The 13831-nt window shown below is 28.4% G+C and overlaps 1 protein-coding gene across 1 annotated transcript in view; it reads right to left on the bottom strand.

The window, feature by feature from the left end:
- LOC106682488 (aquaporin) overlaps nt 1-7669 on the bottom strand; it is a 57378-nt gene extending 49709 nt beyond the window's left edge. The window contains exon 1 of the mRNA XM_067047502.1: nt 7595-7669. Within this exon, the coding sequence (XP_066903603.1) occupies nt 7595-7669 (75 nt within the window). The remainder of the gene's footprint in view (nt 1-7594) is intronic.
- Between the last annotated feature and the right edge of the window lie 6162 nt (nt 7670-13831).

Raw genomic sequence — 13831 nt, 5'->3', positions numbered from 1 at the left:
AAAAGTATTATAAATTTTCTAAAATTTGAGCTCACATAGAGGAAAAAAAGACAACAAAAACGATTGGAACAAAAATAACCATTAGAAATTACTTTATGGTACATTTACATACCTTCAATTTTAGTGGTTAAAGAGAGCTCCACGTTTGATAGTCCCTGAGATATTTTCCAAAATAAATTTACAAAATGTTTCTGTTATTTGGAAAAAAAAAATGGTTTTGAAAAACTGTATCTCAGTAACTATTGTTTGTATACATGTCAATCAATACTCAAATTAAAGCTTTAAAAACATACTACAAAGTTTTTTATGATTATCTCATTTCGTTCTAATTTTAATGATGTTTGCCAAAAAAAAAAAAAAAAATCACAAAATGTTGGTTTTCTGTTATTTGGAAAAAATGGTTTTTAAAAACTGTATCTCAGGATCTTTTAGATGTATAAATGACTATCAGTACTCAAATTGAAGATATATAATATACATTATAATGATTATGTTATCTCATAGCAATTATATTTGTTCAATACTTCTCATTAATTGCAAAAAAATTATTTATTTTTGAAAAATTATCTTGAGAACTATTGAACATTAATTTATGAGGGCTCAGGTTTTAGCAAATTCATGCTACTTCAAATTACTTTAATTTTTATCGCGTGGTAGATAGCTCTAATGATATTTAGAACCAAGCGAAAGTTTTCGGTTTTTCTGCCACAATTATGTTATTTATTTTTCAAAACCTGTAATATTCACAAGAATTTTTTAAAGACTTTTGAATAGAAAATTTAAGATGTTGGCCAAGTAAGCTCATATTACACCCTTATATTTTTCTAGTGTGTATATAGTGTATTCCACCCGAAAACCTTTAAATTCTCTACTTAAAGGTCTTTGAACACGATTTGAAGGATTGCACTAAAAATAATTAACACTAAACAAAGTTGTAACATCTTGAAAATAAATACACCATAAGCCTTTGCTCCTCGAATTGTTATCATACATTGCTGATTTTATCTTTGACAATTATAAAGCTCTCAAGAATACAGTTTTATATGTTAGCATTACTGATAACAGAGGCCATAGCTAATGACATTTAACGCCTGTTCTGTAAACAGAGGTAAGGCTCCTTGTTAATACATTGAACAAACAAAGTTAAGAGCTATGGACAATTGTAGCGGACAAAAACATGTGAACAATAAAAAATTTATTTCGTTTTCGGAATTAAAACCGTTTTAATAAAAAATCAAGCAATATATTTTATAATGAAGATAGACCGAAAAGAAGATAACTTTAAACAAAAAAGATATGTTCTACAATTAAACCATGAAACAGTGAGATAAGATTATTTTTATGCTTTAATATAAAATAATTACAGATTAATTATTTTTTAATTCTTCAAAGAATATTTCATTTATATTATCAGGTTTATATTAATTAGCTCCTTAGAAAATTATCTTGTTTTTTCGGAAATTTAAATTTCTGAGACTAAAGTATGGTCTCGTCTGAGTCGTCGAAAGTATGGTTTTAGTAAGCATTAAAAATTTGAGTATTTGCGAAAATGAATTTTAATTGAAGAGTTTTGATGATTTTAATCGAATAACACAAAAAAACCTTAGTAACTAGTCTTTTATTTATGAATAAAATTACGATTTAATAAAATTTTTTAAAAATAATTTTAAACATTTATTCTGTGATGATTGAATCACTAATTGAGGAGTATTCTATCAGAATTTTATATATACTTCTCAAAAGAAAAAGTTATAAGCAAATTAAAATCTTACATCTATAAACCATTCAGTTTTCTTGAAACCTAAAATTTCTTCTTGTCAAAAAGGTTTTACAAAGCAAACATTAACAATAAAAATTTAACCTGATATGCTCTATAATATATATTTTTTGTAATTAAAATTTTTCCAAAAGTGGATTTATTGACTTTTCATAGAGAACTCCTGATTTGTTTCACAACAAAGTTTTTAAAAGCAAGCAAGACAAAAATAAATTATCTTTTATAGCAGTTATATTTCTTCTTTAACGACTCTTTAAACAATAATAACTTTGTTGCTAATAAAAACATTTAGTTTATCTATAGTTTCTAACCTTCGAAAAAAATCCATACAATAAAGCATTAAAACTAAAAAATTGCAACTTTAATAACTAGATTCATACGTGTATACTTGAGATTATGACTTTGTTTCAAAAATCCTTTTTTTTTTTTTTATTGTTTTTTTGTTTAGACTATTCCCTTCTACTTCATCATTTGATACCTCCATTCTGCTCCTAACGGTGTTGTCATCTATCTTAATTATGAATTAATCCACTTCACGTCCGTCGATCCAGGCCATAATACCCAGATCATACACAATAACAGCTGGATTGAAATTTGTAATTAAAACGGATAAATACACCAGTAGTAGGCATATAAACAATTATTTTAAGGGTTTTCTAGTATGGATGATTTAAATTGGTAAACTTTCTCAAAACTGATTTAATATAGATTTTATTTTTTAAAAAATAAGAGATTATTATTTTTTTATTTGAGTTAACGTGACGCATTTTACGTCGGCTGAAAGAATCAAAACAGAACCAACTTTAGAAATTAAACCTTCTACATTTAAAATAATAGTTCTTAAATCTAGTAAAAAATTAAACAACTGGTCCAGCTGGAGAATTTTCTTTAATTTGGAGAATTTTTTGGCCAATATAACCAGTCAAAGAATGCTTTAGTTGCAGGAAACTGGCTGCAAATTCAAACCTTTTTTTTTATAGTTCTGGTTTTTTATGTTTTATGTGACTACTACTGGTGCATTCACCTTAGTCGACTGGCTCACATCTTCAAACTTGTTCGCGGTTTCTCTTTTAAGAATGTCCTCTTTGCCCATCTAAGGAATCTAAAAAATGTCTTCCCCTTTCCACCCATACTTCCTACCGTTTTTTTTGTCTGTTGGGATTATGCCAGTGTTACTGACAACCGATGATGTGGATACACTCCTACTATATTTCTCACAAAGTAATATTATGGTTAATCATATCGTCAAGATACTCTCCTTGTACCTCAAACAACCATCCTCCAAATATACGCAGCAATTTATAAGCTCACTGGAATTCATGTAAATGTACTGCTACCATGGTGATGGACCAAGACCCTTTTCACTTTCTGGTATTTATGACAAGACATCCTTTCCCTCAACAATAGCCACAGAGGTACCCGCATAATTTTCTAACCCATAATTCTGCCCGTTACAACAGTTCGGATTCCTGATTATGACTTTCTTGAGGTCTGTCCCTTCGAAACCAGGTGTTGTGTAAGAGTATTCTTCAAGAGGTCGAAACTACCGGTTATTACTGGAAGGAATAGTTCTCGATGAGCCGAAATGATAAACTTTGAGGGAAAAAGCTATTTTAGCCTTGTGACGACGAAAACACGTTGAGGTTGAAGGATTTTTTTTTTCTCAATCGTTTTAAGAGATTGGAAGCTCAAAACTAAAGAACAGATCCAAGAGATTCGTCACAACCGCTTTGAAATACAATGCTATGCCGGCTTTAACATTAAAGGATCCAAGGATAATCAACCGTAAAAGTGTTTTGCAGCCTGTTATCTCCCTTAGAGCCAGTAGCAGCTCTCGAGATATTTTTAACAAGCAGGATATAAATTAATCTGTATTTTTCTCTCATTAATACCTATTAATAATATTTAAAAAATCAATTTCTATATTTAGATATGTGATAAATAATTAATTTTTTTTTTAATTGTCTACTTCAAATATGAATTTAGATTCAAATGGACAACACATTACTAAAGATGAAATCCCTTTTTGCAAAAGAGAAGTTTTCTATCAAAAACCAATATATCAACTTTTGGAAAAATATTTTTTTAAAATCAATATATTATGAGCATCTCGTGTTGATAAACTTAATTTTTATTCAAAATGTTAATTTGTATCACATATTTCACATAGGAAAATTCAATTTTAGAATTTGAATTTGTAAAAAAAATTTAGTTAAAAATAAAATATAATTTTTTCAATTTCTTGATACTGGTATTTATTTATTAAATAAATCAATAGTATTCATGTTTAGTCTCACATTCTTTATTATATCAATAGTCCAACGTTTCGGCCAATTCGGCCATCTTCAAGGACAATCTTCAATTATAAATTCTCACCTCACATTCAAATTTAAGAATGTTTTGCATGCTATTCTACCCAGGTCATTAATTATAAGTCAAAAACATCTTATTTTTTCAAAACTTTTAATTTTCGATTAATCTACACTATTACTATCAACTTAAACAGATTAATCGAAAATATTTTTTTTTAAATTAGTAAAGTTTTAAAAAAAAAATGGTGTTTATAATTAATGACCTAGGCAGAATAGCCTGCAAAACATTTTTAAATTTGAATGTGAGGTGAGAATTCATAATTGAAGATTGTCCTTGAGGATGGTCGAATTGGCCGAAACGTTGGACTATTGATATAATAAAAAGTGTAAGACTAAACAAGGAAACCATTAATTTATTTTTAAAAAAAATTAGGATTCAGCAATTCAGTTGAAAAAACCAAAAAAATAAAACAAACCAAAACATCGGTCCGGGTGGTGGTCAAGAAAGGCAAAAAATAGCAGGCAAACTATTTTTTTAGTTATTTTTTGCTCCACTTTGGAGGGTTTCATCACGGATGAATGTTGATTCTAAAACAACCAGAATTCACCCTTGCAATGTGGAACAAAACGTTGGTTCCTAATAAACATTTCTTATGCTAATTTTGTACCTTTCTTAACCACCACAACCATATTCTACAATAAACTTATCTAAAAATATCCCACGGCTTGAAGATATGCTGTATAGGAAAACAAATACTCAGATGTAAATATTTCATTTTAATAAATAATTTTTGCCTATTACAATAGGAGTTGTACAATATATGTTATCACTTCCTCGAGACTGGTTTTATTGTCTAATAAATTTTATCAAATCTCAAACACTATTTATTAATAATTTAACTGTCCGAAGTTTCAGCAAACCTGACCACCCTCAAGGACAATCCTAACTATAAATTCACACCTCACATCCATCTATTAAAATTTTTTTGCAGAATATTGTGCCCTGGTCTAATAAAGTTAACAAAAATATGCATACTATCAAATACATAATTTATAATTTTTTTTGTTTTTCAACTGAGTTCTGTAATTTTGAGTAGCGATGAACTGAGTGATTAGGTGATAAACGAAATTTCGTATTTAAAGAAAGTCGCATCGTCATTTTGGAGAAACATGTTAGCTATCATTTAGAACCATTTATCGATACTAAAAAAAAACTTTTATATCAGAGGCGAAAGCTCAATTAAAGAACCCTTTTTAAATGATGAAGTAGGATATGACCTAGAAATAAAATTGCTCCGTTCTGAATCGTGCGAGAGATGCGATGAAAGTCCTATTAGGAAGAAAAATGAAAAATGTCTTGTCTTCGATCTAAAAGCGTTCGTTTGCGGTACGAACAGGACTGAAGGTTTTTGTCGCAGGGTCTGAAAATTATTTCTAAAATAATAAATGAATTATTTAAGATTAATGTTTATTAAGATGAAACAAGGAATCCATAATTCATCAAAGGCAGTATTGTAAATAAAAATTTATATATAAAATTTATATATACATATATACTTTATGTATATGTGTATGTAAGTATATGTATATATTAATGTTTTAGTTTAAGATAACAAAAAATTGAGGTTTTTATTATGTATTATGGTAAATAATAAATGGCCCTGGTGGACCTTACATGGCTTAGGTAAGAGGTACTTTTTTTTTTAACAATTAATTATGGGGGGGGGCGTAGTCTCATACAAAAGACACCGCTAACTACATACAATGTTATAAATAAAAAATAATAAGATAAAATAAATAGATTAAAATAATAATTATTAATAAAAGATAAAAGTAAAGTTAAAAACAATGACATTTATCGATTTAACAAAATAAATAATTGACTTCTAATGGAAAAAAAAAGAAAGTGAATTTAAGAAAAAGATGCAGGGAAAAAAAAATTAAGATAAAATAAAATTTTAGAGTGATCATGACAAAAATGATATAAATATAGATTTTATAACAGGATATCCTGCAGTAGCCCGGGCTTCAGTCTTCGGGTTGTGGTTGGGCTTTCCAAGTTGTAGGTCAGTGTTCCTTTAACTGTAGATAATTACGAGTGGAACTTCATCAACCTTTTTAGATGTAATCCTATATTGTCTCTATTAAAAAATTGATGTAAGGGAATGCATTTATTAACATATGAGGAATCAAATTCAACTAAAAAAAAAAAAGAACATATAAACAGAAGTGACGAATGTTTTTTGAAATAGTATTACCCACAGGTTTCGGATAACTGTGAAAAAGTCTCTCAAAAATAAGCTTGTTTTCGTTTAAACTTGGATTTCCACCACGCCGCATTCTTCCGTCAGACGTTTTTATTAGTAATTTTGAACTTTTTTTAGCTAAAGCATTTTTTAAACAATATTCTGAAAGTGAATATACTAGCATATTTTTAATGGAACTTTTTAATGTTTTTCTGCTTGGAATTATTTGTTAGTTTTATGAATTATTTTTTCGTATTTAAATATGCTGAAAAACTAACCAGAAGAACTAATAGACTGTTAGTATTAACTACTATCTACTTAATATATCGTTATATATATTTCTAAGTTTGTTTATAATTATTTTCTTTACTCTTAATTAAGGGTGTTATCTCGCTTTGTTTTTCAACCCTGATGAAGTCCTGAAATTCAGGTCAAAACGTCGGTAAAAATAAATACGTTTTACTTATTTGTGTATACTGACCGCACTCCAGACAATCGTCTCATGTCCATCTACGATTAACTATATAGGGGTAGTTGTATAACATGTTAGATTCTAACACAAGAACGAAACCCTTCCCCGCCGGACCCGCCCAACTAAGACCCACACGGAGCGACGTTCCTCAAAATATTCCATCATACACAGCGCCTATCACATTTTTCTAAAACTTAAAATTGAGTTATTCTTAAATTTAATACAGTTGGTTTCTTTATAATTCTACAATTATGGACAAAATTTATATTTTTAGTCAGAGTAGTTTTTATTTATGTTTGCATAAATTTAGACAGTATCTAGTGAGTTTAATTTATTTAAACAAGGTTGGGTAAGCTTACTGTATATTAATATTATAAATTGAGAAATAAATTGATTTGGATGTTTTTAATACATTTTGAGTTTTTATTGCATAAAAATCCAGTCTTTAAGTAAGGCTTACATTTCTAACGTTTCAGGAATATATAAAATGCCACCTATGATCTAATTAATATATTTTAAATTTTGGCACATGAGAGCCTTCATTAAAGATTTTGGGCTGATTTATTCGTAAAGAAAAGAATCTTGTGGTGAAAAATGGTTAAATTAAATTTTTCAGTCATAACCCTTTAACTAACCAATAATATACCTTAATTCAAAACTATCCAAATTCAAGGTGTTATTAAATTTGTCTTTTTAATTTAATAAAAAAAATTAAGAGGAAATTAATGTTATTTGATAAATAACTGGGTCATGACTGGAGAGCACCATGAATATTGCAGACACATACCCATCCATTACTCAATGTAGGAGATGGAGGAAATTGAGGTTTAGCTTCCTTAAAGCCATTATGTTCAATATTCATCTACGTCAACACTAGTGTATTGATGAGTATCAGGTTAAATCTATAGGTAATAAATTTTTATTTATTATTAATATTATTTTTTATTACATATGTATGTAATAGCCAGTCAGTAGAAGTGATTATTTTTGTAATTAATCTTCTGTTAGATTTTTTTAAGGATATCACTCTTACAGTCTTAAAGCCCAATAACAGATCATACTTAAATATTTTATTACTTATTAAATATGATTATAGTCACTATTATATTTTTGAAGTTTCTTAATTTTAATATCCATTACTAACACACCTGTTGTTCAATATTTTGGCTGAAATTTCCTAAATTGTGCAATATATTAAAATTTTAATTTGATTTCAAGTATTATTACGAATTTCATGGTGAGAAACAAATATTTTTTTTATCTTAGGATGAGTGCCAATAGAATCTGTTACGTTCTTAGTATGGCTAAATTTGGTGAAATGTGAACTACTTTTTAAAATAAAATTTTACAGGGAAAATTAGTGAAATGAAATTGGAATCACAAATAAATATAATTTTTCGTCTAATATTTCACAAATTATATTATATTACAAATTTGATTCGATTTCTAGTATTATTAAGATTTCGATCATAAGGAACAAATAATACTTTTTGTTTTGGTCAAGTGTCAGCTACCTTTTTAATAAAATATCACAGGATAGACTTATGAAATCAAATTGGAATCACAAATAAATATAATTTTTGGTCTAATTATTCACTTCCTCGGAGGAGACCTTAAGTAACATTTATAAAATTTTCTAAAGTTACATACTTTTATTACAATCGGCTTAAGAGATAGTTATCTACACCCCAGTGAAAAGCAAAAATAAAAATATTTAATAATGCTAAATTGGTAAAGAATGGAAAAATTTCTTATGTTTTGAGAACTATATAGGACTATAAGACTAGAATGCTCTCCATGTTGAACAGCGGGGGTGGTGGTGGACACTAATAAAATGTTTTTACTGTTATTAATGTTTTATTAGTTACGGTTCAATAACAGAAAACGTTCTTAGTGTAGTGAGAACTAAAAACACAACACCAAGCTTGATTGCCTTCCTACGACGGTTATAAAACCTTTGCAAGCCGGTACAATCGATATATTCACAGTTTGCCACAGAGAAACGTGTACACAATAAAAAATGAATTTTTACATCTCCAAACATCAATGGTTTTTATAAGAAAATTTATTTGTATTTTTAAGTGTAAAATAAAAAATAAAGATTCCCTGAACTAAATTTATAAATGAAGCTTACCGAATAGAATTAAATAAAGAACTTTATGGAAAATCTGGAAACCACAATACTGTATAGAATATTAAATTATTAAAGGACTCATGATCAGTATAGGTCCCCTCGAAATCAATAATGGTATTAAAAAAAAAAAAATTATCCAATTTGAGCCTGTGAGGTTACCTTGGACAACTCGAAGGGGAACTTCAATAGCATTTTCTTTACAATATAAATTGATTATACAGGGAAGAGTTTAGAAAACAGATCAACTCAAAATCAGGGTTCTAGTGGGGATAAGAAACAGATTTGAAAGAAATGGACTGAAGAAAGTAGGTACTTCACACTAAAATAATGGAAAAGGAAAAAAAATATATAGTAAAAATTAGTTTGTTCGCACAAAAAATAAATAACTAATAAAAAAAAATAAAATATTTTTATAAAGTAATGCGGTGATAATTATCGGTGCTGGATATAGACTAATAACAAATATGATGGCGTTTATGGGACCGACTTAAAATTAATAACATCGTTCCAAGAGTTGTATAATGTTGAATAGTATAATTATTCACAGCACTAAAACAAAGTTTAATGAAGTTTAAGCCTACTTTGTGTTGAAATAATTTCCTTTGTTGGTTCCTAAATGCAATTTCTTTATTATCCACGATGAAAATCCCCTTACTATGTTCTAATTATATTTCAAGTAAAAAAAAGCTATTACTATGTTTTCGTGTTTCCATGGTTACTATGACAATAGCCAAATAGAAGAAAATTCGCCATTTAAGCTTTGTAAGACTTTTTCAATAAAGATAAGACCTAGCTTATATAAAAGATTACTTAATTGTTCATTGATATTAGGAATTTAATCAAAATCATTTGAGTCATTTTGAGAAAATAGCAAGAAAGTGCAAAATTAAGCAAGCGTATACCCTGAATATGTAATTTTGGTTTCGCACTATATCTCGTTTTTTGAGCTAGGTTGTTCTCGTAAATAAAAAAGCAGTGACAATTTTGCGTGTATTCGTTATTTGGACTCAGGGGACCTCCAGAATAGTTTTTCCTTATTTTTGAAATTCGGATGAAAAATTTTGAAGGATCGCGATACTCGTAATGCATTTCATATGTACATAAGTGAAAGTAAAAAAAAAAAGAAAAAAAAAAGAGATTCTATCAATGTTTTCTATATATTTTATTAGACTAGAAAACAACCATTTACATATCAAAGGCGCCTTGAGTATTGTAATGCACTCACTATAAGCAGCAGGCCAATTTAAAAGGCAATTTACATTGTTGCCATCGCTACTAGGAAGATCAAGATAGTCGCTTCTTAAATAGAAATGCACGGTAGAATTCCATCGCTGGCTGGCATATAAATGTGTAAACACGCAAAGGGTGAGCTATCGTCACCAAGAATGCGTTTCTTATTCCTAGCTTGTAAGAGTCGTAATCGTCTAAGGCCAGATTCTTGTTTTTCAGCCTTAAAATGCCACATTATGTCATCTACTATCCGCTAAATTAATAAATTCCTAGATTTATTGATTCATCGAGGAATGCAATGTTATTGTTTAGTTACGATCCATTTAAAGAGTTCGAAGGCACAAAGGACTTATTAACATCTTAGCATAATGTAGTAACGGTTAGTAAATCTGATAAGTAATAAATTGAAACAATGATTAAATCAACAATGGATAAAAAAATTAAGAGACTAAAGGGTGAGCTTCCAAGACCTCTTCAAATCAAGATTCCCAAGAAGCTCTTCATACATTATCTATTAGCCTTCTGTGGATATTTTAGCATGATAGAATGTTCGTATCCCAAACTAACTACTGTAAAAGTAGGCTTGAATGAATTTATTGACTATCTTATATTACTTATTGTAATATAAAGTTCAGCACGCAGAGCAGTATTGTTTTTAATATTATTCACGTACCAGAGTGCCCAGTGATATGTTACATATTTTTTATTGGGATTTTGGAGCCCGATTACTTCATCTTGGCAGGATTTTTTTTTTTTGTTTTTCCAAGCACGTTAAGGAGACTGAATATATAAAAAAAAAGTTTTTAAATTCGAGCAATCGGTGTAGAACCTATGTTTTTTTTCTTACAGATATAACAGGATGAACACAAACTATTCATTTTTCAATGTGAAGCACTAAAAGACTAAGTCAAAATGAATTAATAAAAAAGGTTCTTATGATTTTGTCTATTTATTTAATTATTTACCAAATCTCTGGAAAGAAAAAGAATGGGGATTTTGAAGGATGTGGCCGTGTCAATCAAATTAAAATACGTTCGGGAGATTTATAATGGCATATATCTAATTATTTCGCATTATTATCACTTTGTTTCTCAAGTATTTCTAATAAAAGTGAATCAAGAACTTCTACAGGTGATTTGGACCCCAGGACTGTTCATGAAGGGGGCACCATTAATTCGGTAAAAATCTCAAGCGTGATTCTGACTAAATCCCCTCCTTATACAACCGTTGGTCTAGTAAGTCCTTAGAAAGTACATCGACCCTTCACTGGGTACAGATTTAGTTTTTAATTAAGGAAATAGAGTATTAAGGCTGCACATATCCAATGAAATCATATATCCATATTAAATAAAAAAAAAGAAATATAGCGATGGTTTACTTCACAGGAGACCTAAATACATGTCCACTAACTTCATTACAAATGCAATTAAAGGTTCTTTCGGTTAAAATAAAATATCAGTTAATTTTTTGACTGTAGAGAGAGCGTTTAATTGTATTTCATCTAAAGTTAGTGGAAATTACTTAGCACTACTGTGAAGTAAGCCATCTATATATACATATTAAATAAAATATATAAAAAAAAGCAAATAAATAATAGTCATAAAAATTAAATTAGAGGAGACTGAATGGATAATAATAATGTTTAAAAAATATAGGCACATCTAAAATAATCATGAGTAGGTGTATGAGTTAAATAATAGCTAATAAGTAAACAATTAGGGTAAAGAAAATTAAACTTAATTTTATTATGATTAATTACCATAAAATTGTATGCTTTTGTGGAATATCAATAAACAATGGAATGTTAAATAATTTGCATCATAGTGCTACAAATATTGTTCAATTGTGAAATGGAATCGATTAGAGACAATCGTGAGAGAGTTGCTATAATTATGGCTGGTTGTGATTCAGACGATGTGGTAATGCGGGATTATATGTATATACCATGGTATTTACTGGTATTTACTGCGCATTATTTCTCTGCAGCAAGTTGTCGGAAAAACCAGGACGTTGTGAGTCAGTTATGGTAAAGACTCGGAGTATAATTTCGAGTAGGCCACTGAGCTCAGTGGAATATTCATTAGTACTATTTAGTACCATTTGTTCTTGCGATCTCAAGGCGCATTTTTCATTGTCAGTGTTAAATTTGGAGGTCAGTGCGTGTTCATTTTTAAAATATTAACAAGTATCCAGGTGAAACGATCGTATTGAATATTTCGAGGTTACCGTGTAGCATAGTTTTGTAAAAATCTTTTTCGATAAGATTGATTACAGAAATTATACACGAAATGCAGTTTTATAGTTCATATTCAGCATTTGAAATCTCCTAAACAGGACTATCTTACAAGGTTTAGAGATATCGAGACTAAGGTAGTTTAATTTTTTGTTTTAATTATGACAATAAATTGTTGTATTCAGATAATGTATTATAATTAAAAAAAAATCGAGTGTTGAGATAGCATGAATATAATTTCTTTGTCAGCTTTGTATGTTTAGTTTTTACCGAGGATAAAATATACAACAGTCAAATAATTAACAGTTATTTACCGCTGTATTAAACACACGGTAATAAAATAAAGATGTACCAAAAAGTTTATAATAAAATATATTTTTAATCATGAAAATAAAACTCTCCCTCTATTTTCTTACTTTTTCATAAATTATAACTTTTTTTCTAATAAATAATAGATAAATATAAATTGTAAAATAAATTTTTTATTTAATTTTAAAGGAATTAAAAACTATGTAAATCGGATATAGCCGAGAGGGTCCGAACTCTTCCGATCCCATTCCATAGCACACAGCTTTGTTATTTTTTGTTGAACTTTTATATTCTATGCAATACGAAGTTGATAATCATTTTTCACATTTCAATAAACACTTGAAATCGAATTTTCAGTGAAACAAATAGTAATAAAGCTTCAATTTTTAACTATCTTTAGTTTTGTTAATAAGAAAAAATAACCATCTCCCATTGTTAACAGTAAATAACAATGGATAAGTAAAAAAAATAAACCAATGTTATGAATATTGTTTTTTCACGGGTGTTTTGATAATAGTTACATTTTACTTTCACTTACAATTCAAAGTAGAGCAGAAAATGAAAATTGTTTAACGCCCACATACATATTTTTAATATAGATTTATTATTTAGTACCTTTTTTTAATAATTTACTAATATGAATACCAATTATACTAATCTGCCATATTATTGTTGATTTAAAGAATTAATTTAAAAATATCAATCAAATTCACATTTTATTTACCGCTTATTGATAATGTTTTGTTTAATTATTATTTTATTCTATTGAAGAGAATTAATACAATCTTCATTACTATAGTATACTATACATAGGTCATTACTTATTAGTATTTAAATACTCATTTATACAATTCATAGATAAATAGAAGAAAAAAAAAGAGAAAAAGGAAAAATATGTAAATAATAATAATAGTACTCACTGAATTAAAAGGAAAAAGAAATGTGAAGAAGATGGTTAGGGTTGCGCCCAAAAAAGAACCAAATAGTTTTCAAATATTTATTGTCCGACGGCTGTTCAAGACGATAGGTTAAACAGACATTCAATTAACGTGGGATAATTAATAATTAAAACTATTTTGTCCTTTTTTGACCGCAACCCTGACCATCTTCTTCCTATT

The sequence above is a fragment of the Halyomorpha halys genome, unplaced genomic scaffold (assembly GCF_000696795.3).
Source record: "Halyomorpha halys isolate HHAL.00 unplaced genomic scaffold, Hhal_1.1 Scaffold418.1, whole genome shotgun sequence".
Taxonomy (NCBI): Eukaryota; Metazoa; Arthropoda; class Insecta; order Hemiptera; family Pentatomidae; genus Halyomorpha; species Halyomorpha halys.
Note: the sequence above shows the minus strand (reverse complement) of the source record. Positions and strands in the feature narration are given on the sequence as shown.